This window comes from Rhododendron vialii, chromosome 11a (genome assembly GCF_030253575.1).
Source record: "Rhododendron vialii isolate Sample 1 chromosome 11a, ASM3025357v1".
NCBI lineage: Eukaryota > Viridiplantae > Streptophyta > Magnoliopsida > Ericales > Ericaceae > Rhododendron > Rhododendron vialii.
The window spans coordinates 37,206,717-37,229,911 of record NC_080567.1 but is presented as its reverse complement, the minus strand read 5'-3'; the positions used below and the strand labels follow the sequence as shown (position 1 = coordinate 37,229,911).

Genomic DNA, 23,195 nt, shown 5'->3' with positions numbered 1-23,195 from the left:
GAATGGTTGCGCTAATTGAGTTTGCTGGAGCAGCTTATGGCTAGTTCTGTTTTTTCTACTAGCATTCCTTTACACACCAGACTAATGCCTCTCTCTCTCTCTCTCTCTCTCTCTCTCTCTCTCTCTCTCTCTCTCTCTCACGCGCGCACACTCGGGTTGCAACATATTGGAGTTTGCAGAAGGATCTCCTCAACTTTTATGCTGTTTCTGCTTTGGTAATATTTTTTTTGTGTGTGTTTATGTGCACTGTCTTCTTATAACGAGTCTTTCCATCTTCTGGTGTTATTCATACAAAATGCACTCACAGATACAAATTCAGAACAAGCTTTGCATTTTTTTTGCCGTCTTCATTCAACTTATCATTTTCAGAACGCAAAACGGGACTACAAAACTGGAAAAATCACACTCCTGAGAGCAATATATATCTACACACCGACGTATATAAATACAAATATAAATAGTGCATAAGATTTCAAGGAATTTGCTTTACATCCATCCTGTAGTTTCAATACAACAAGAAACCCAACGTAGATAAACCGGAAAAGAAGAGAGAGCACAAAACATAGCATATTAGTTCATCTATTTGGGAATAACAACTAAAGATTTCATTCATCTGCCATTGATGGCTGCAAATTGAGCGAACATCGCAGTCCCCGAGTGCTCATCGATCACCGGAACTTCTGCCGGGTTCCTACTCTGTTCAGGCGGAGAAATCCGACGGTTATCTGTCGTTGCAGCCGCAGCAGGGGCAACCGCTGCGGAAGGAGGAGATGCGGCGGCAGTGCCAGCAAGTTCCTTGTTCTCATCATCAGCCTTCCCCTGCGCCGAAGCCTCCTGCAGCTGCAAAGCATACTCCAAATTCCACAGCACGTCTCCCATTGTAGGCCTATCGACGCCGTACTCCGCCAAGCACTTCTCCGCTGCCTCAGCATACTTCTTCATCGATTCCAGGTTGATCGATCCGATTAAAACCGGGTCCATGATCTTCTCCAGCAACCCCTTCCGCTTCCACTGCATTGCCCACTCGGCCAGGTTCACCTGTTCCCTCGGTAGACCAGGATCAAGCGCCGGTCGAGCGCATAATACCTCTAGTAAAACCACCCCGAATGAGTAAACATCGGATTTGTCTGTCAGTTGTTGTTTTCGGAAGTACTCCGGGTCCAGATACCCGAAGCTTCCCTTGACCGCGGTGCTTACGTAGTTTTGGCCGTCTGACGAGGGAGCATCCTTGGAGAGCCCAAAATCGGCCATCTTGGCAATGAAGTTTTCGTCGAGCAGAATGTTTGTGGTCTTCACATCTCGGTGGATTATGCCCTGGGCCGCCCCCGTGTGGAGGTAGTGGAGTCCACGGGCTGCCCCTATGCATATTTCCAACCTTTGTTTCCACGTCAACGGGCTCAGATCCTTGCCGTAGAGATGGTCCCTGAGCGGCCCGTTCAACATGAATTCGTACACCAGGATCATTTCGGTGTTTTCGTCACAATACCCGATAAGAGACACCAAGTGACGGTGCCTGAGTTTTGATAGCATCTGGATTTCCGTCTGAAACTCGTTGATCCCCTGCTCGGATTGTGGGTTTCCACGCTTGACAGCGACTACCGTCCCATCATCAAGCTCTCCATAATACACGTTCCCGAAACCACCAACGCCAATCACTGCTTTCGAGTCCCAGTTCTTGGTGGCGTCGGTCAGTTCGTTAAACGAAAAGTACCGGCCTAAGCCCGTTGTGGACGAAAAGAATTGGCTTTTTCGAGAGCCCATCGAACTCTTGCTATTCATGAAGCTAGCGTCTCCCGCATGAAGCGGGAGCAACCAGGAAGAGAAGCTATTCCTCTTCTGCCAATCCTGAGGCCTTTTCTGCCACTTGACTGCCACCGCGCCTAATCCAACAAAGGCACCAAACATCATACAGAACCCAACCGCAGCCACCGTGCCTTTGTGAACACCATTGGCCGTGTTTCCATCGACACCAAACTCCCCATCCAAGCTCCCAACCGAATTGTTCACTTTGAAAACCTCAAGACCATTTAAAAGTGCGTCTATCGCTCCCGTCCCCTCTGTCCACGGGCCAATCTGAATGCTAAGTGGGGAAGAAACCATGGAAGAATTGACGACGAAATCTTTGTAATAAGCCGTCGCCAAGCCCCCTGTCAAAGTCGACAAGTCTATCCCGGAAATGGCCTTCTTCCCATTGACAAACACATTGAAGTACAAATCATCCATCGATTTACTAATAATATCGCAGAAATGGAGACGTACCAAGTACTGGTACGACAAGTCGATGTCCAAATTCCACGTGACATTGAAGTTTGCGGCCGCGACATTCGCATCGCCCATCTCCACGGCCGATGCATAGACCGATTGGGGCGCAATCAAGGGGGACCCAGCTTCCGGATACTTGATCACCGTCGGCGAAACTGAAACTTGCTTGCCCAACTCCTTGTGTGCCAGAAAATTCCCGTCGGTTGCCCAAGTTCGGCCCAATGTGTCGTTTTTCGATGTGATTTCTGGGCCACCCACATTGAGTCTGTAAACCGTTTGGTACGATTGCATTGAAAACCCATCGATTTGGGCAACAGGAAACAGAGCGGAAACAGAGTCGGTGATCAAAATGTCAGGGGCAGAGACCACCTCGATGGCATTGATAAAAGCAGGGTCGCCTTTTAGGGGTGTGAATTTGATAGAAAAACGCTCTGATGTGACATTGACGAGGTACTCTTTGAAAAACCACTGATCGGTATTGTTGTTGTTTTCGACACCGAAATCATGGAGGAGGACCAGACTGTCCGTCGTGACCGTGAACCTCGCATTTTGGAGATTATATTCGTTGGTTTTAAATGGGTAGAAATGGAGACGGATCCAGTGCCATCCAGGTCGGGCCATTCGGAAGGTGTAAGTGGCTTCCTCGGTGAAGATTCGGGCCGAGAGGTATATAGGGGAAGACACATTTCCTGATGGGATTGAGGCTAAAATATCACGGCTCTGTGAGGCTAAATATTGGCCGGAGTTTAGGTCAGATAAGAAGAGTCTGCCGTCAGAATGGGTGGTTTGGGCGCCGGAGCCGCAGTCGATTAAGAAATTGTCTTTTGGGGTGAAGGTGACGGCGGAGGAGGTGGCAGTGGTGAAGATGCAGAAAACAAACAGGAGGGTTGCCATTGGCTTCTTTTCCATCTCTAGCAGCCCTCCTGTGCGAGGGAGATGAATTCGAAAGAGACCCACTAAGGGATGATTGTGAGGAAAAAAGGGGACTGGTTTTCTATTTCTGGTTTGTTTATTTTTCGCTTTTCTGTTTCTGCGTTTTTCTTGGTCGGAAATGGAGGAAGAATGTGGCAGCCACATTACATTTTGGATTTCCTAAGATTTCAGGCCATTTTTGACCTTCCGTTAGTTTTGGCATCTATTATTAGCATTCTGCAACAGAAATAACAGACACCAATGATTGCAAGAGGACTCTTTTGAAATGGTCAAATTAAGAGTAGCATCTTGAACAACGGCTTAGTGAACTTTTAAGTGTTTTCTATTTTCTGGCAGAAAACAGGATTATGATGCGGTGTGCCGGAGGCGGAGGGGGCTTCCGCAGATCACGATTAAGCAAACAACGGCATATGGTGGTGTTTCTCACTATCAGCATATTGAAATTGATTCGAGTCTATTCGACATTAAAATTGAACAAGATCCAATTTGCACAGAAAGAACCCCACCCTTTTTACCCCTACCACTAATTCACTACAAGTTCAATTCAGTCACACTTCGATGAACATGGTAACACCAATCAAGTCTTATTTTAAACCTATTTTTATTGGGAATAGATTATCATAGGTCTTACATTTGACAGGTTGCCTTGCAATTGACTGCTTAAAAACTTTATCAAAAGACATAATCAGAAAAACAAATCGCTATTCCACTTGTTTAATCTCGACTTCCACGGTTCACCTCAAGTCATTCTGTGTCTGTCTCCAGAGCCCACAACTATTCTAAGCACAAGTAGGTGAACCATTAATAGAGCTGAAAAATGTTACCATCTTAAATTGCTTCGGTCAAATTTTCATTGCCATTCCAATGACTCTAGAGCTTGTTGGTGAAGCTCTTTGCCTCCGGCTGCTAATACATTGAAACCTGGAAATGACACAAGGTATGGACTGGCTGTGAGTGAACTAAAACAAGTTTCACATGTAAGATACAGAAAGTAAGCCACATAAATAGCGTACTTTCTGGAAGTGAATCTATAGAAGCTTCCCACTGAAGTTGATGCCCTCCCCAATCAGTTATAACGCCTCCAGCGCCTTCTATCACGGGTATTAGCGAAAGGAAATCATATGGCTGTAAAGGAATGCAATATAATAAATGTGAGAGCGAAATTCTTGTGGAACACATAACCAAAGGTTTCACAAAATGGGACAAAGTGCAAAGAGCTGAAAGGGTACAACTCACCTTAAGACCAGACTCAATCACAAGATCCACAAAACCTGAGGCGAGAAGAGCATAAGCGTAACAGTCGCAGCCATACAGAGGCACTTTTACCTGTAACCATAAAAGGCAAAGATAAGGGGAAAATTACATGTTGAATAAGCTGAAAGTTGTATTCTACATTGAAAGCAAAATAGGATACCCAAGTATCAAAGGAGTACCGAAAAGCTATAATACCTGAATGTTAGAACAATAAGATACATAATGAGATCCCCAAATCATAAAGTATTGTCACTGGTATGAAAAGGTTTCTTACCAAAAAAAAGGTCTCATGAGCTAACTTGCAAAAGTTCAATTACATGAACTTGTTAATCAGTACTAGTAAAAACTTCATAAGTTCCCATATTTAGTTCTAAATATATTTCCAATTGGCCAGCGTGGTCAAATAAACTAAACACATTTGATTCGATTTTGCTTTCAGTTTTTCTCTAAACTAGAAAATGCCTAAAGCAATAGCTTTGATCCTCATTTACTCTGAACCATCAATATAATTATCTAAAGAAAATAGATATCAGAAAAGAAATCATGAAAAGACCACAGACCAAACAAATCAAGCTCCACTTGGTTTCAGAAGAAAATTAAAGGACAGATCTATAGAATTGGGAAAAAAAAAGGGGGGGCAGGTGGGGGGGGGGGGGGGAAATGGGAAGACTTGCATTTCTCAAACTAGTATCATGCCCATGACAAATATGAAGCGTCCCATCCAAAGATCCTCAGACATCTCTAGATCTCAAAGGTTGAACAATTAGCTATAATGACAGCAGAAGCTTCACAAGACAAAATGGCATCGAATGTAATTGCATATATATGGTCATAATTCACAACAGTATGATCTGAGCTATGGAATGATCAGGTGTTTCTTGGGACATGACACTGAATCATCATTCACCAGCACTGAAGGAAACATGCTTCTTGATGCCAAGTGAGATTATAATTTCTCTTTCCCTAAATGATATAAAAGTTGGGCATACCTTATAATTTCTCTTTCCCTAAATGATATAAAAGTTGGGCATACCTTACTCCTAACTCGAGCAAACGCCACTTCAGCATCTCCACTAAAAAGATGAGGACTAGTTGTGTACCTAAATCAGAAAAGAGCAAATGTGAGAAAAAAGAGAGAAACCACAAATTTACCACACCTCGAACTTGAAAGGCACAATGATAAAGACTTCGCTCAAAAGTGCAGGCTTTTAAAACAGAGATTATGGGTTTGCTTCCTGCAACAAAATTCTTCCTTATTAATCTGTATTTTTTTTTTCCAGAAAAGCAATCTATTAGCAATGAAAGAACATACAGATAGGATTGTGAAAGCTTTGCACAATTGCGTGTGGATACTTCTTCCCCATTCAGCGTAGTTTTCCTTCCATTTATCCCAATCCATCTTTCTCTTAAAACAGGTTGATCAATTATGCCAAGAATCTGGAGGAAAACGAAATGAGGAAGAAACTATGATCTTTTGTAAAGATGGTGAAGCGCTATGAACAACGTAACAAGCAATCACTTAGACTCAATCAGCAATCTCTTTGTTTAGCATAATTAAAGGACAGGATACAAGGACGGAGATTTCCACCGATGTAGTCCATCCAAACTGCTGTATGTTTAAGTACAGGATAAAAGAAACTTAACCAATCAATGACCCGCAGATAAAATGATGGTAACATCACTTTAAAGCATAGAGAAATATTCTGTATTCACCTATCTAGTACAATTTGGCACAGTCTGACTTACGGAAACACTCCAAATTAAAAGCAAAGATTACATAGGAGAGCACTTTCCAACCTACAACCAAAAGGATCACTCCGTAACACAATACACAAGTAAGTCCTTGTTGAATCACAATGCAAAAACAAGAGGTTTTCATTGATCCGTTATACACATAACTAGTGAGAGTTCAATTCAGAATTTTACCTTTCTTACTTGTCTGAAGAAAGGGAAAAAGCGATGCCAGGAGAAGTTGGTTTTAAAACCTTACAACGATTACTCTAAAATTGGAACCACCCATCCTTCATGAACTAATCCCGGTTGAAAGGCTCAAGCCATGTGACACTAAGAAAAGGTAAAAATCTAGGCATTTGTCATGAGAAATAGTTTGACTACTTTAGGATGTAAACAGATCAAGGAAAACACTTTGTTCCTTTCAAAATACTACCTACTTCATAACAGTCACACCGTATTGATACACGACAAACAGTAGAGGTCTCAGGGGGAATCACCCCATCAAACGTAGTTATGGTGCTTTGCATATCTGTAACTATACATAATCAGCAGAATAAGCGCATAATGACATCCAAAGCATCTTAATTGATAACCTTGTACCCATTCTAATGTTCAGATTACATCTTAATTTCTAAATTAGTCCCCATTTTCTGCAGAAAATGAGATGGCTCATGATGCATACCGGTTTACCTCTGTGTAGCAAAGCAATGAGAGTGCCAAACAAGGGTTTTCCTGGAATATGGTCCAAGAAGGAATCAGTTTCGCGGATAGTTTAGGTTCATACTCAATAAGTTCAACCTCAACCCAAAAGTTAAGAAGAAATACCAGTAATAAAACTTTTAGTTCCATCTATCGGATCTAAAACCCAAACATATTCTGCACATTTCTCCTTACATCTCCAACCATTCTCTTCTCCGAAACTGCAATTTGAATAATCAAATACTTTTCAGTAAAAACAATGAAACTACAAAGTTCAGATACAAGTGTCTCATATAAGCACCTGATTCCCTCTGCTCCACATTCATAAGTGAAGGGAGTGAAGGAAAATACATACATAAATCATATCAAGAAAATAAGCACACCCACATTACTGATCCTGATTACATGGTTGTACTAAATAAAACATTTTCAATCCCTCTTTTCCCTTTAAGATAAGCATGAAGCACAATTTTTTTCTATCAGCTCTATTCATTTGATATAGAAAGATACATCATATTTGATTTACATCATATTTGATTATGATACTGTAAATAACGTCCCTTTTCGATGGGAAGGAATTGCATAACACAATCATTTTCAACTTAATTAGTTTAGCCGATCAGATAATGCCAATTTTATTTCGTTTCTAAAAACATCCCCACTAGGATTGCCTCCAATACATGGATGGAGTTGATGGACGCAGGAATTTTGGTTGGGCAAACATTAAAAAAAATTTAGAAAACTATATTTAGTTTTGCCAACAAAAAATTTACAAATACTTTAAGAAAGATTATCATGTACATTCTCGATCACCATGCTCAATTACTAAGATATATTCATCTGCGATATAGCTGCATGCAATATGGTGCATTCTTATTCATATTAAAAAGCGAAATAGTATAGGAAAATAAGAGTACTGCTAAAAATATATTTTTTGTCCCAAAAAACTCTTTGTTGGGAGGGTGTTGGGTGTTTAATTGTTCAAAGCGAGGTTGGGCAGGTGAAATAATACAAATTCAAAGTTCTTGAGAAAAAAACTACTACAATGCTAATAAAAATAAAATTTGAAACGTGAGTACAGTCGCCCGGGCTTACCGCCCCTAGGTATGTCCTTCCTCCAATATGCAGGTGATCGAAGATTCAAAATGAAATGAAAATGTTGCAATAAAGCATCCAAAAACACTTGAAAATTTCATTTACATTGCGTGAGAAGGGAAATTCTCTTCTATAATCGACACCATCGATTCCTCAGCCGCCCGATCAGCAATCGTCACAGGACCTAATCAAAAAATTCACCACACTCACATCAAACAAACACACAAACACTAAAAACTAATAAAGATACCAATTTCTCTAAAAAGAACTTACTCAAATCATCTTTATCGAGAATGTCAAAGCTCTTGCGGAAGTACTTGCGAATAACTTCTCCGGCGGCGTCGGCGAGCTCGTTGCCGACCCCGGCGAATCGGTCGAGGTCGAAGTGATGGATTGGTTCCGTGTGATCAGCTAACTTTGAGTTTGAGATCATTATTGTCGTCGGAGTGAATTTGGTGCGGCGAGGGATCGGGAGAGTTAGGGTTGAGGGAGGGGAGGGGAATTGGCGGGTGAGGAGAGAGCGGGAGGGATTCGAGGAGAGAGAGAGGAAGTGGGATTGAGAGAGCATTGCAGGATTAAATAGGCGGGAAAGAGGAGAGAGAGAGTTCTGGTGGAAGTGGAGAGAGAGAGAGAGAGAGTGGAGAGGTTGACTGTATTTGCACGGTTCTAAACTGAGAAGACGAAGCGGGGCGTCTGTGTCGGTGGGCACAGGCACGGCTTTTTGGCGGTCACGGTGGGGTTAGGTTAGGTCACGTGACCCTGCTCTATTTTTACACTTCATCACGTGTGTATTTAGAGAATGAAAAAAAAATTCATGTCAAAATTAATTTTGCATTTAGAATTAATAACTGTCGTTGATATCTTCCATGATCATCATCATCTGCATCACCAATATTGTCTACATATGAGAGAAATAAAGTTAGCATAAAGAAAGATTAGATTTTTTCGTAGCTACCATTTGACATCACTTCTGATCGCCACTAATATCGTAAAAAAACCTTAAATCTTAGTTTTGATAAATTACATTAGTTTAGTATCAAGACCCTCGTTTGATTTGTACATATATAAACACATGCATAGAGTCACCTTTATACTTAACCAATGTAGTATATTAGGATCAAAACGCTAATTTTATGTCCAATGTATTTGCATGCGTCGAGATGAAAATAGTGTATTTCTTCCCATCAAAATACACTAGCCCATCAAAATAGGGTAGTTTTCCTGCCCTAGTGAGCAGTCTTTGTAGTTTGATTCACCCCATCAAAAATGTATGCATGCCCTTTCTCACACTCCTTGGGTATGAATTTATTTGGTCCCATAAACAGGGCCAAATTGAGGGTTATTTCTTTGTACTATACACTCATTGTTCTTAAGATTCACAAAATTGGAAAACAAACTTCCCACCCACATTAATCCTAACTTCGTTGTGTTAACAAATTAAAGCCAACAACACAAGCAAAATATTGCTGGGACTTGGGGTTTGCCTCCTTTTATGATATTAGGTTCGATTCTCATTACTAATAACTCTTGAAGTCACCCTCACCTCACATGTAAGCGTGGAAAGGACTATGGGGGAGACTGTAGGAATTAGTTCGCGGTATGCATAAGTAAGCTAGGTCGGGACACTCTCCATTTACAAAAAAAAAAAAACTGATACGAAGACAGTTGAGGAAGATATGGATTCTCACATGTTCCACTTTGTTTCGTGGAAAAAAGGAAAACTTTTCCAAAAGCTATGGGACATGAGATGGTGGAACTTTTGCCCCAGGACTAAGCATTCAGATAACCAATTGGGAGAGACTAGAGCGAGTCACAACCGCGCGCTAATGCTTTCTTTCTTGCATCACAGGAGGTGCATGTCATTCCCCACCATAAGTAGGTTAAGTTTCTATCTGTGCTCATGGAATTCATATCTGGCACATTCCTTTATGTTTCCAAACTATTAATAAGAATACATGGGTGTGGGGAGTTGAGTTTGGTTCACCCTCGTTAAAAGAGGGTGAACATTACCCTCCTTCCTATTGGTTGAAGTAATGTGGATCCTACCACAAAGTGATGTCATGCTTACCAAAAAGTGTATTGCAAAGGTAAGCATGACATCACTTGTGGTGGGCTCCACACCATTTCAACCAATAAAATTGAGGATAATATTCATCCTCATTTAAGGAGGGTGAACAAAATTGCACTCTGGGTGTGGGGGCATGAATCATGATGGAGCAGTTTTGAGCTTCTCCATTGTCCCATCGTCCAAGAACACAAAGGACGACAATCAACCAACACTCATCGGATGTCTAATTCAGGCGAATTTATATGTAGAAAAGAAGGTAGAAAGCTTAGGAGCTTGAATATTAGGTGTATCAATCACGCATTGAAACTGACAGAAAATGATAGTATTAGGGATTGAATCGCATTAGGATTATGTCTCGGACATGTAGAGTCGTCCCAGTGGAGAAGATGGCAGTTCAGATGAGCCCTTAAATCATGCTAGAGCCCCTTAGGGCAGTGGGCAAATAATACCTACCTCTTTTCCTTGTTGCTCTCATCCTAGGCCTACATATGGCTGAATAGGCGCGTGGTCATTGCCCAGATAGAGTAGCCATCGTCGATCGATCTTGTACTCATCAGGTCATCTGAAGAACAATGCTATTGTGATCATCTTGGTATCACATTTTAGGACCTGCTTCGGTTCCTTAATGACGCCTTATTTCTTATCCTTAATGACGCCTTATTTCTTATCACATATATAGCCATTAGCAAAACTCACAAGGAAAATTGTTTGTTTGGCTACACTTGCTTATTTGTTTTCTTGATTGGATTGATGGTAACATGAAGTGCCAAACATACCCTTAATCACCTTATGAAATGAACCCTAAAATAGACCATGATTGGACCACATGAGGAGACACAAGTATGTACCAAAACCGACTGTATTAGATTATGCATGCACAGTATGTGTCATGTCTTGTCGTGATTGGACAATGATAATATCTCCTCCCATTACACAACAAAGTTATGCTGCTAGTATTTCAGATTTCATCCCAAAGGATGTCCACATTAACGTGTCTGGACGAGGACACTCTCAATATAAATAAATAAAACAAAAACAAAAAAAACAAAAACAAAAACAAAAACAAAGAAGGGATTTGCAAACTTCACTTTTCAGGAAGAACCAAGTTATCTAAAGTCGTACAAATTTTCTTCTGGATGTTTTCATGAACTAATCCAGGCAACAGAACAAATTAAAATGTACAAAATAGAAGACTGACGAGCAATCAATCGTCCATTTCCCTTCTTTTTTTCTTGTATATATCCAAACGATTAATTCTTTTTTCGTATTATTTCCCCCTTCTTTACAGTGTAACTTCAGAAGCTAAAGCTATTCCTGCTTGAAATTCAGACTATATGAATGGAGAAGTTCATAAACATCCAGATGACCAACGTCCTGCTTCCTTCGTAGCTCCCTGACCAACCAGATTTACACACGAAGATCAATCATGGAATCTGTATGCATAAAACCAACAATTTAAATTAATACTTGAGCACTAGAATATTAAGTACTAGATTATAGAACTATTATAAAAAAAAGACGGATTCAGGATTCCAACTTCAGGAGCAAAGCTGCAAAAGCGTGTATAACACTTAGCTGAGAAAATTTGCAAGAAAGTCTGTAAACGCTAATAGTTCATCAAATTTGAATGTTTGGGGAATGGACAGTCATGGCACAAGAGTGGAAATGCAGAACACAAAACGAATGCTGAATTATGCAAAGCAAAAATCAAATTTCTCTCAATTGGTATAAGATAAAACTGATATCTGGGAAAGAGGAAAATGCTCACCTCTCAAAGGCCTTAATGCAGCTCACTACTTGCTAGATTTTGACCAGAAGAATGCCTTCTTTCGAGTAGAGTGATTCTCTAACAAGGATCTAGTCCCTTTTGACCCAAACGAGAAGTGTCGCGTCAAGAAAGGCTTCCCAAATGAGCTCTTCATGCTGGAACTCGAGACCATCTTGAGACCTTTCTCTTCAATTCCACCACTTTTCCGACCCTCAAGCACACCAGAATGACTGCCAAGATCACTACTCACAATCTGATTCCTCCATCTCTTGTTTCTAGCCTTTAAATCCATTTCTGCTCTCAAGGCCTTCTCAGACAATTTCAAAACTTGCTTCTCCCCAAAAGTACAAACCGGGCAAGCAGGGTCATACTTGTTGATTTCAGGTGTCATATTCTCCAAGCATTCAGCATGGTAAACGTGTCCGCAAACTAGAATAGCAACCACGGCTAACTCATTAGTAGCAATAATTTTCTGGCTACCCCATGAAGATTTCTCAGTCAACAGCTTGGAGCAAACACCACAGGTTCGCATATCGATGGACACAGATGATGAAAGTCGGCTACTAGACCTGGTTACCTTATCAAAATTGAACCCCAATGACTCACTGTCAAAAGACCACCTTTCTCTGTGAGAATTTGCCATGAGCTCAGAGAAGGCAGGCAAGGACCAACCATCTGAGGATCCATGGTTAGACGCCCCGGTTGACTCATTGCTCCATCGAAAAGATGGTTCTTCGGAGATTGAGAAGTTTGGTGACTTATGTCCTGGAATCCGGCTATCAGACCCTTGTCGTAGGTGGTGTCCTGGGGAACTATGGGACCACCGTGATGGATTTGGGCTCACAGGAAGTAGGTGGTTTTTGGAGGACACAGGGGATGGAGATAATGATGATATTGAATGCACCGAAGGAGGTGGCAGTTTCATGGGAGACGGATCTGAAACTGCTGGAGATTCTGTTGGCTCCTTCACCTAATATGCATAAAAGGACTATGTGAGCCCAACAAAATGATATTTGCAAATATAGTGGAGTGCACTGAAGTCCATCATTGTACAGCACATACCTCTAACGGAACACTTCTAAAATGTGATTGATCCGCTGTACACAAGCAGAGAACATATCAATACAACACAACAAACGATAATGCCAATGCATTGGAAAATAATCAAATATAGTGCCAAAGAGTAAAAGACCCACGTCAGGCCACTGTTATGGCCCTACACAAAACATCCCAGGCCACATTTCTTACTGAGAGTCAGCTCCCATACTATTCAAAACTGGGGAATATTCACGAAAGAAGCAGGCAAGATTCTCATAATACAATGAGAGGCACTTTAAACTTCAGAAGGCATTGCACAGATAAAGAAAGCAAATAAATAGGGCAGTAGATAGAAAAATAAGCAGGGGCATCAAGTTATTGAAGATAGCAGCAAATGGATTGCAAGCAACAGTGTGTTTAACAATGGAGCCATCATTATATTTTTTTCCAGCTCTCAAAGATAATATATACATAAAATATATCAACATTCCAAGTCCCATCCCTGTAATTAGCTGTCGACACCTATGTTACATGGACTCGGGTGCGAGTATCAGGTGCGTGTGCAAATCCAAGCATCAGACCTTCCTAAACTTAAATCTTAGGATACTAGGATATGTGTCCCCAGATTGGGTATGGGTACCAGGAATCTTCCTGAACACTTATTCGTAGTATTATTGCATAATTATTCAGATTTTGTATCGTGAATTATATTTAGAAGTTTATTTAAACAAGAAGGGGTTAAGAAAAATATGTTTTTGCTATTTCCTGTTCATGTGAAATACTCGTAATAACGCTTTTCTAGCTAATTTGACATTACTTTCTGTAAGAATCATAACAATTAAAGGATCCGAGTGTCCAAACGGATACGGGTGTCCAACACATCGACACGGGTACTTGAGCCAAAATGAAGGATCAATGTAACATAGGCACTATTGCATCTCCAGAGTGAGAAAACAGCTTCACCTTAAAAGGTATAACATCAGCAAAATCTAATGCAAGCCAAAGGTTCATGTCTGCCAATACGAACTTCATATGTAAAACAAGAGGATCTCATAAAATTGTTACATGTGTTGCAATTTCATTGCACATTACGATCATTAATGAAGTGTGAATGAATGTTTGGATTCCATATTATGCAAAGACATCGTTTTTGGTACTCCTTATCGAACGGTGATATGAAACAGGTCTATTTCCGACATCATATTCACAGTTAGTAGTTAGCACATTCTTCCAGCTCAGTATCATGGTCACTATCTATGTCATCGCTCATCACTATCATCAAAGTCGTAACTTGCATCAACATGTCACTCTCATCACTGCGATATTATCAATAGCCCAACCTTTAGCCTGTGTTTGGATCATGGATTTGGGTAGGGATTTGGCAAGGGATAACTAAGGAAAAAGATCAATTATGCGCCGTTAGATCCTTTTATCTTTACCTACACAAACCTCTACGCAAATTCATGATCCTAAGGCCTGTCCTCCAGGAATTGTTTCAGAATTACAGAATGTTGTTACTACAGAATCTCAGCATCCATAGACACAGGTTGAGAATACGAGGGTTGTTGAGTGGAGCGAACAAAGCTCTATGTCTCCCTTGTTCAATAGAATCCAAAAAGTACTCCAGCACGTGCTCACACACAGGAAATCTTAATTTTTTTTCCAGCTAGGTCATCTTAAAGCATAAAAAAAACTAATACATTAATTTAACATAAATGTTGATTTTCAATAGATGTTAATCAAGACTAAATAGATGTAGATTCTCAAATTACTTTTCAAGGCTAAAGCAACAATATGCCAAGTTGCCAAGGAATAAAAACCTAATAACATAAAACTTAAAATATCGTACAACCCTTCATTTGCTCGCTTTTAAGATAGGCATGCCTTTGGTATTTTTGGCTTCATCTGAACCACGCATCTATCTTCTCATCCTTTCACATACATCAATTATACAGTCATATATTACGTCATGCACCAATAATCTTAACTACAATTTTATAACGAGTTCCATTTCTGCCATGTAGCTCAAAAGGTTAATGAGCCTGCAATAGACCTCCCAAGGTATCAACATTTTAGGGGAAGGGATGGCTTTTGGAATCTTTTCGCACACAGCAGTGCTCAGCAGATGGAAATTTACCTGATGAAGGAAGCTTCGAAGTTCCTGAATTTCTCTCCGAGATTGGAGACCTCGGCCCTGTCAGTGTCTGAGAGCTATCCAATGGGCTTCCTTCTTCTGATGCATAAGCAGTTTCTACTGTTGTTCCAGATTTAACTCCCAATCCTCCACTCCTGCTCACTCCATCAGAAAGCCAATTCACAGTCTCTTCCCCTGCCACTCGCCTTCTGTTATCCCACCGGAAACTCCATGATGGTGAATACCTAACATTCCTTTGTACAACTTCGCTGGTTGGTCCATTCGTTATAGTTGTCTCCCTAGCAGCCACTATAGTTGTCTCTCTAGAAGCCACGCAACAAGCAGACCCCATAATAATCACTCATATGCACCAGATAAATCAACTCAAACAGAAACTATCACTTGCACTGATACTTCAGAAGAATTGCTATGTCAGGACCTTTGAAAACCTACCTAGTTGTTCGAAAAATAGCATAAAATAGAATTAGTCAACCATTAGTATGAAGATCAATTACGCACTAAAGTATAGAGACAAAACCATACATGTACTATGATAAAGATGACAAGTGCCAGCACAAACACCAAACATTTGATGAAAATCTAAGAAAATAAACCCCAAGTTTTGTTAAAACAAAAAGAAATCTTCATTGAAACATTTTTTGCTTTCCCGGTAAATAAATCTTCATTGAAACATGATTCTCCACATATTGAATAACGCCCACCCTCTAGTCATTTCAGCCAGAAAGAAATCAATGAAGAGACTACAGAAATAGTTTCAACGCCTCATTTTCTCATTCTTTCTGAAGATTTCGCTAGACTTTAGAATGAAACCTTCTTAACTAGACAAAGTGAGTTGCTGAGACTTCTACCGAATACAATCTAGAATATTAAGAAGATCACACCCATCTAAGCATCAAAATGAAACACGAAAACGCAAAGTAAAAAGGCCAAAACACAAACAAAACATTGCGGTACCGTAACAAATAAATCTCACCTCTGATAACAAAGGAATGCGCTTCTAACAAATCAGCCTATTTCTAGAATTGCATGATTCCTAACAAAATAGTTATTATAAAAAAAAATACAAAATATGGAGTAATATTTTTCTAGAATCTCCATCTGCAACAGTTTCATAAGAAAGATGGAATTTACGGCTTCCAACTTCACCAGACACCAAATAATCCAGAGACATAACACAATAATTGGAAATGGATTACAAGTCAAGAACAATAATGACAGTCAAGTCCAAATCAACAACCTACCGTTTAACAAAAGCCTACTCGGAGTAATTTGATACTTTAAAAACATTTCGATCTCCAGAAATAATTATCCCTATCTTATAGCATATCTGAATCTGAAAAGAGTTCTGTATTTTCAGCCGCCACCAAACAGCAAACAAACATTGAACAGAAAGAAAAAAAGAAAAGAAATAATATTGACGAAAAATACACAACCTTCAAGTCGATTTTCTGCTACGTTGCAAGGGAAACTAGAGTGAGCCAAAATTGTAAAAATAAGAAGAAGCCAGAGAGATCCGGAATTGGAGGCGAAGAAAGAGCCATTAATTGAACAAAAACAAAAAGGGAAACCACATGATTTCCATATTTTCCTAGAACTAACTGAACCCTGAGTTAGATGTACATCGTCATGGCGCAGATGCACCGTTGCTATAGAGACAACAAATGAGACCGACACTGACGTGATCGAACAGTACCTTTTTTAACCGCGAAGACCGATGAAGAAGAGAGAGAGAGAGAGAGAACCACAAAGAGAGTAAAGTCTTGTGGAGAGAGAGATATCTAGAGAGAGAGAGAGAGAGAGAATATCAGGTCTGATTCTTCTTCTTCTTCTTCTTCTTCTTCGGACTGCTTGAAACTTGTGTGTGGGTGAGAGAGAGAGAGAGAGAGAGAGAGAGAGGGGTCGTTTTAGACGGTTCGAATCACTCCGTCGTCGGTGTCTATTGGTGTGTCTCCGCATCAACACGGCAACCGTTAATTATTGACGGAGTTGATGACTCACTTTTATATATTTCACAAAATTCCAAAATTCTCATACTACAATATCGGGAAAATTTATTACGAGCACAATATTAATATTACTGTATTACGTGGCAGTGTCACAAGACTATTAAATATATAGTAATTATCCGGGCTTGACGTATAAAGTGTCATTTGCAGTTGTGAACCCCACTACAGTATTTTTACACAATTGGTCCTCGTGGAGCACAACATGTCTATACTAAAATGAGTTGCATCCTTAACCGAAACTTTTATCTATGCACGGCTCATCTTGTAGAAAGAGATTAATGAGTAGATCATTTAAACAAATTTTATATTTAAAAGACATTAATAACTTTGTGCAGTACATTTTGTTCTCAGAAAAGTGAACACCAAACAGGATTTTGTACTTCAAACAAGTTTCGTGTGATCATGGATTCATGTGATCCTCAATTAAGCTTTATTAATTACAACATTAATTAAGGGTCCAATTTAAATTTTCAGCTCATAATGAAGGATTAAATTCTCAGGGGCAGGCCTGACAAATCTCAATTTTATGAATTGAACCACCTACTTCTTCGATATATCACACATGTGAAATGAAAATAATTAAATATCAAGATTTTATTTTCTATTTCATAAAAATAGTCAATGATAGAATTAATCATCAATTTTCCGAATTAATGTTCTATAACAATGAATTATTGATGTACAATCAATCTAATATACTATTAAAAATTTTAATCCACCCAACAAAGCTTATAATCTGCGTTTCTTGAATCATACAGGAGGCCGATAATGAACCTATTATTTATGTATTTCTTAAAAGTGCTAAAGGGTTTTTTAGAGAACTGAATTGGGTAGAAGTGCTAAAAAGTTAGTTGTTTTCGGTAAATCACGTTAGAATGTTTTAGAGAAACGAATTGGCTTTACCTGTATATCGTTAGCTGCTTTAGGCTTTGCTGTGTCTCTATATCTCTGTATTCGAGTGAAAATCTGTAAATGCTGTATGACCTGATGCCGTGTGATTTTTTAAAATGGGCCTTTGGCGTAAACGAGAAGGGCAGAAATGAAAACTAAAAAAATGCAAGGGCTACTACTGATGCCTTCTGCAGTAAGCGGAGTGCGTAGTACGCATGCCCTGCTTTTCTTGTCGACGCGAAGTATCAAAGGAATTTTAATTTGGAGAAAGATTCCTATATATGCTTTTCTGCTTGGTTTTAGGAGTGGAGCATTATCCAAATAAAACCTGATTCCCTTGCATTAGTAGTAATATTTTATTATTGACATTGAGTGGTCTCCAAAAACAAGTATTTAGAGCATCCACAATGTAATAATTAAAAGTGAATTTGTCGCATCAAATTTTTATTATTCATTTAAAGGTTATTAAAGTTAGCAATGTTTTTCGGTACAACATTTAGTTATGTTCTTATAGTTTTTACAGAATTCGGGTCATATTTTTCGGCTTGACGAGAAAAATCTAAAAAGTATAAAGATATAGACAAAATTTTAAAAAAATCATATAAGTCGACTTGAAAAATACGTTTTTCTCATCTAGACGACAACTGTAAAGTCAAAATTTGCCCCGCATCCTGTAAAGATTAAGCGAAAATAATCCAAAAGACCGTGCCAAAGTCTTTCTAAAAAGTTAGGTCAAGAGACCCTTAGCACCAAACAATCCATAATTATGTTTTGGTTTTGTAGCCGTGTGTTGCAAATAAGGTGGAATAGCATCTCTAAATAATAAACATATTTTGGAGCCATAAGACAAACCCGCAAACTAATCTAAGAAGCTTAGAACCCGCAAACTAATCCCAAAACGATCATCTTGCATTTCAATTTTCAGCCACAATTTTTTGAACAATCTAGTCCATATTTGAAATTATTATTTGTTTTTTACCCAACCCAACAACTGGCCTTACGGGTTTGTCCTTGTGAACTCCATGTTTAAAATGGGTTTGATTCTGATATGGTGTATCATTATATGACGTATGGTTTTACTCTCGCTTAGTAGTATTGTTCGTTTTGACTAGCTCAACACTAACCCAAATTTCAACAACGTAAAGGAAAAAACTTATTATCCCTTTAATCAAGTCGGGGTTGCGTAATTTGTAAAAACAATTGTTAATTTGTTGAGAAAAATAAATGGGTTGTTTTTTGCACATCTCGCTTATAAAAAGTTAACTTAAAACTTTATTCACGAAAATTCACGAAATCACCTTTTCATCTACTCCATTAAAAAGCATATCCCGAATAAATAAATCAGATATACCACTGTAATTTCACATAATTAAGACTAAAAATGAGGTTTTTACATAAGAGGGAAAGGAGTTAAAAAATCATTTTTCAGGAATCAGTATGCTTTGACCCCTGCGGACCCGGGGTCCTCTAGTGCACCATGTAGTCATCATATACACTGTTCGTTTTTGCAATCGATGGTTTCAGTTGGTCGAAAATTTTTATCGGTCAAAATTAATTTTTAATCGATAAAAATTAACAAATGCATCCAAACTATTGACACGAACAGACCAAATGCGGACCGCAGGGTTGGTCACTAATAAGACCCGCGATTCCCCACCTCTGCAGCAGTCTGCACCGTGTTCTCACGTGCATCACGACTACTATAAATGGGGACAAAGACATACCGGCCCCACCAAAAGTTCTTTTCCGAAGTTGCAGCCGTCGATCAAAGCCACCACGCTTGACCGTTCCACGAATCAACGGACTGGACTTATTTCCAAGGTCGCAATTACGAATCATTCGGTTGGTAGGGACGATCCGAGGTACACTGTGCTAGGTAGACAACCAAAATACTCCTAGTCCTAGGTAAAATGAAGAATTGACCCACTTTTCCTGAAACATCATTAGTACTTACTAATTAATTTATGAGTCCTGTTACTAGCAGGGACAATCCGCCGGGACAATCCGCAAGGACAAATACGTTTGGTCCCATTTGGATTTCGAAAAAATCTAAAAAAATATTCATAAATTTTTGAATATTATTTTATGGAGCCTTGTAAAAAATCAGCTCCAGTGGATATCGGTAAGTATTACTTTTGGATAAGTAAGGGCGAATTGACAGTTTCGCCCCTACTTATCCAAAAGTAATACTTACCGATATCCACTGGAGCTGATTTTTTACAGGGCCCTATAAAATAATATTCAAAAATTTATGGATATTTTTTTAGATTTTTTCGGAATCCAAATGGGGCCAAACGCGTTTGTCCCTGCGGATTGTCTCTGCTCTTAGTTTTTTTGTTAATTTATATACATATTTGACCGACCAAACCTTAAATTAAGACCCTTGCATGTCTTGCTAATATATGTGTTTTAATTAAGAAGAAAAAAAATACATACAGTTTCATAGATTTTTATCCATAATTACCCACCCAAATTAAAGTAATCCACAGTTTTATTTCGATAAATGGATGTCCGGGGCAATTTGCGCGCACCTCGACTAATTTCGAAGCCCTGAAGATAACGACCGAGCATAAATTCCAGTGGCCCCAAGATTTGAAATAGTTGGCTTCCGTGAGAATAAAACATGTGATCTCATGAACAATGTTTTAAACTTGAGTAAACCCCTAACAATGTTTTTTAAACTTTTTTTTGGTAATGAACGATGTTTTAAACTTTTAATTGCTCTATTTGTGTGACAATAATAAAGGAAAATGAAGTTTACTCTCTCACCTTTTATTTTGTATGGATCCGAAATTTTTTTTTTGGGTCTCAATACATGTGAATTATTATTATTTTCCTACGATAACTGACACTATTCCATCAGCTCGAATCCATAATCAATCTCTAGTCCAACAACAAATTAAGGATCCACTCGAGCTAATCTAGTAAATTCGCCTGAATAAAAATAAAAGATTAAGAATAAAATATAATAATAGAAAGAAGTGCGAAAAGTAATTCCCCTACTCAAAGTTACCTTTTTATTGGTACGGGTTTCTTCTTCCACATCGACCCAACGGAAAATTAATGAAAAAGTTTCTGGTCAGACCTTAATTCTACATTATGCTTTATTTTTTTCCTCGAACACTACTTAATTGCTTACTTTCTTGAATCGATGTGAACGACTCTTTGGCATGGGCCACCTCCCGTTATGATTTTTTTATTTTTATTTTAGTAATTGACTACTTGTATCAACCCTGATTTATTTCTATATCCTTTTTCACTCGATCATATTGTTTCTTCTCTGTATCTTAAAGTCTTATTAAATTAACCACCGAGAGACAAAAGGTCCAAAATTTAATAAAAAAAGTCACGCTGAAAGAATTGAGATCAGTATGTCGGTAAACTATTTTTGACATATGTTGATCGACGATTAGCATGTGAATTATTTTAGAAATATAATATGAGCGTGATTGACATTAGAACACGTGTACTTGAATGTTAAATAAATACGTACAGTAGTATAACATATTTCCGTTATTATTACGATCGAGTAATCAATATATATTCAATTTCCGCCACTTCCAAACTGAATCATTCTGCCCCTAGCTAGCTCAGCTAGCTAGCTCTTGCGTGTGCTAATTAAGAATTTAACTGAAATCACATGATCATAGTGTTAAAGTCTTTCCGTCATCAATCATTCTGCCCCTAATAATTTACTGGAATTCATTCTCAGCCCAGATGTCAAGTTCCCACTGCGCACCAGGTGGCAATATCAAAGAGACCCCACGAAGTCAAAGAAAAGCATCAATGGGAAATTGAATTTGGCACATAAATGTCAAATGGTTGAATAAAAAAATAAGTACCACACACTATGATCTTTGATCTCGGCGGTCAACGAAGGTGATACAGTATGAGTCACAATGATGCCAAATATGCATGAGAAACATTATTCAGTATCCCGGGGTACCACGTGGCCTAATATGAAAAATATTATTGTGCCCGCTCGAATTCCTCTCGCACCACACGTTGATGTTAGGTCGTTTATGCACTTAATATCAGAGCCACGTTTACGTTTTATTGAAAAGAAGTCGGGAGTACTATGTGATGGTATTCCGGAAACACTGAATTAATCTTCCAAACGTACCCTCCTACTTGTCCCAATAAGCATACTGTTTTGACAAGTAATTATTCAATGCTTTGAAATACTGTTACGTAGTATTCTATATTCCTCCAACACTACATTTTTCTGTTGAAGTACTCATACCTTTGTCTTGAACGCTACAAGGGTTAGGCGAGCTCTATCCCAATCTCTACATGGCTCCGCCATTGGTGCCCCAAATTCCTCCCCTACCACATTGATGTTAGGTTTATATACTTAATATCGAAGTCATATTAATATTTAGTGAAGAAGGAGTCCGGGGTATCACGTGACAGTACGTTGAAGACACTGAATAAATTATCCAGATATACCCTCCTACCTGTCATGATTTGACGTGTAAATCATTGTTTTAGGACACTGTTACGTGGTATTCTAAATTCCTCAAACATTACATTTTTATGTTGAACTCATACATTTGTCTTGAACCCTACATTGATGTGTGGTGGTGGCACAAGCACTGAATAATTATTCCAGCCTCAAAGACAAGTGGGAGTGGCGGATGCAAATGTCATTTCACCTTCAGAAAGGGTCCACTCTGGTGAGTGCCATAAAATCGTTGCCGTGTTGCGATTAACAGACGCAAGTCATCTTTAATTAATTGAGTAATTAAACTGTCAAAATCAGTGGTTAGTCAGGTGATCACTATTTGATTACTTAAAGTGAAGGATAAAACAAAGCCCTAATAGACTTCGTTTGGATAAACTTATTAACTACTTGTACTTTCTTCCCTTTTAATTCTGCATTTTTTCATATACTAGTTTTTATATTTGTTTTCCAATTAAACGCAAAAACTAAACCAAAACGCCATAAAATAAATACTATTACTATAACAGCTGACTGAAAGAAAGCCAATATTAAATTTAAAAAGCCTATAAACAAAAGTCCTATTGTTACGCTGGTTTTCTCCTTCTATAAATTTGAAAATGATTCAAGAATCATATATAGCACGTGTCAAGACATATATTGTGCATATATGCGATAGTAGCATTGTCTAGATTACACACGAAGGGAAACAACACTTCGGTTAATATTTTCAAGAAAGGGTTTTCTATTTATTTATTGATATGACATGTTAATTTTCTATGTTTAATTTGTATATGCCAGATCGATCTTTCGGAATACAAAAACAAATGCTCGAGGAGCACTGAATAATC

The 23,195-nt window shown here is 38.8% G+C and overlaps 3 protein-coding genes across 8 annotated transcripts; all 3 read right to left on the bottom strand.

The window, feature by feature from the left end:
• Nucleotides 1-439: 439 nt before the first annotated feature.
• Nucleotides 440-3,643, bottom strand: LOC131307948 (probable receptor-like protein kinase At4g39110). The gene has a single exon (XM_058334712.1). The coding sequence runs from the start codon at nt 3,337-3,339 to the stop codon at nt 610-612; it is 2,730 nt and encodes a 909-aa protein (XP_058190695.1). The 5' UTR covers nt 3,340-3,643; the 3' UTR covers nt 440-609.
• A 136-nt stretch (nt 3,644-3,779) lies between these two features.
• Nucleotides 3,780-8,667, bottom strand: LOC131307958 (bifunctional phosphatase IMPL2, chloroplastic). The gene is made up of 9 exons (XM_058334735.1): nt 8,251-8,667; nt 8,083-8,161; nt 7,009-7,103; nt 6,866-6,915; nt 5,762-5,886; nt 5,483-5,549; nt 4,432-4,521; nt 4,209-4,320; nt 3,780-4,116 (listed from the first exon to the last, which is right to left on the bottom strand). Exons 1-9 carry the CDS (start codon nt 8,543-8,545, stop codon nt 4,046-4,048), a joined length of 984 nt encoding a protein of 327 aa, XP_058190718.1. The 5' UTR covers nt 8,546-8,667; the 3' UTR covers nt 3,780-4,045.
• Nucleotides 8,668-11,119: 2,452 nt separating this feature from the next.
• LOC131307956 (uncharacterized) lies at nt 11,120-16,907 on the bottom strand. Of its 6 annotated transcripts, none has more exons than XM_058334727.1 (5): nt 16,700-16,907; nt 14,989-15,438; nt 12,876-12,910; nt 11,814-12,783; nt 11,120-11,478 (listed from the first exon to the last, which is right to left on the bottom strand). In XM_058334727.1, exons 2-4 carry the CDS (start codon nt 15,335-15,337, stop codon nt 11,839-11,841), a joined length of 1,329 nt encoding a protein of 442 aa, XP_058190710.1. In that variant the 5' UTR covers nt 15,338-15,438; nt 16,700-16,907; the 3' UTR covers nt 11,120-11,478; nt 11,814-11,838. The 6 variants fall into 6 exon arrangements, with proteins under 6 accessions (XP_058190710.1, XP_058190713.1, XP_058190712.1 ...); XM_058334730.1 differs by having other exon boundaries at nt 11,120-11,438; nt 16,700-16,884; XM_058334729.1 differs by having other exon boundaries at nt 16,440-16,883.
• Nucleotides 16,908-23,195: the final 6,288 nt, after the last annotated feature.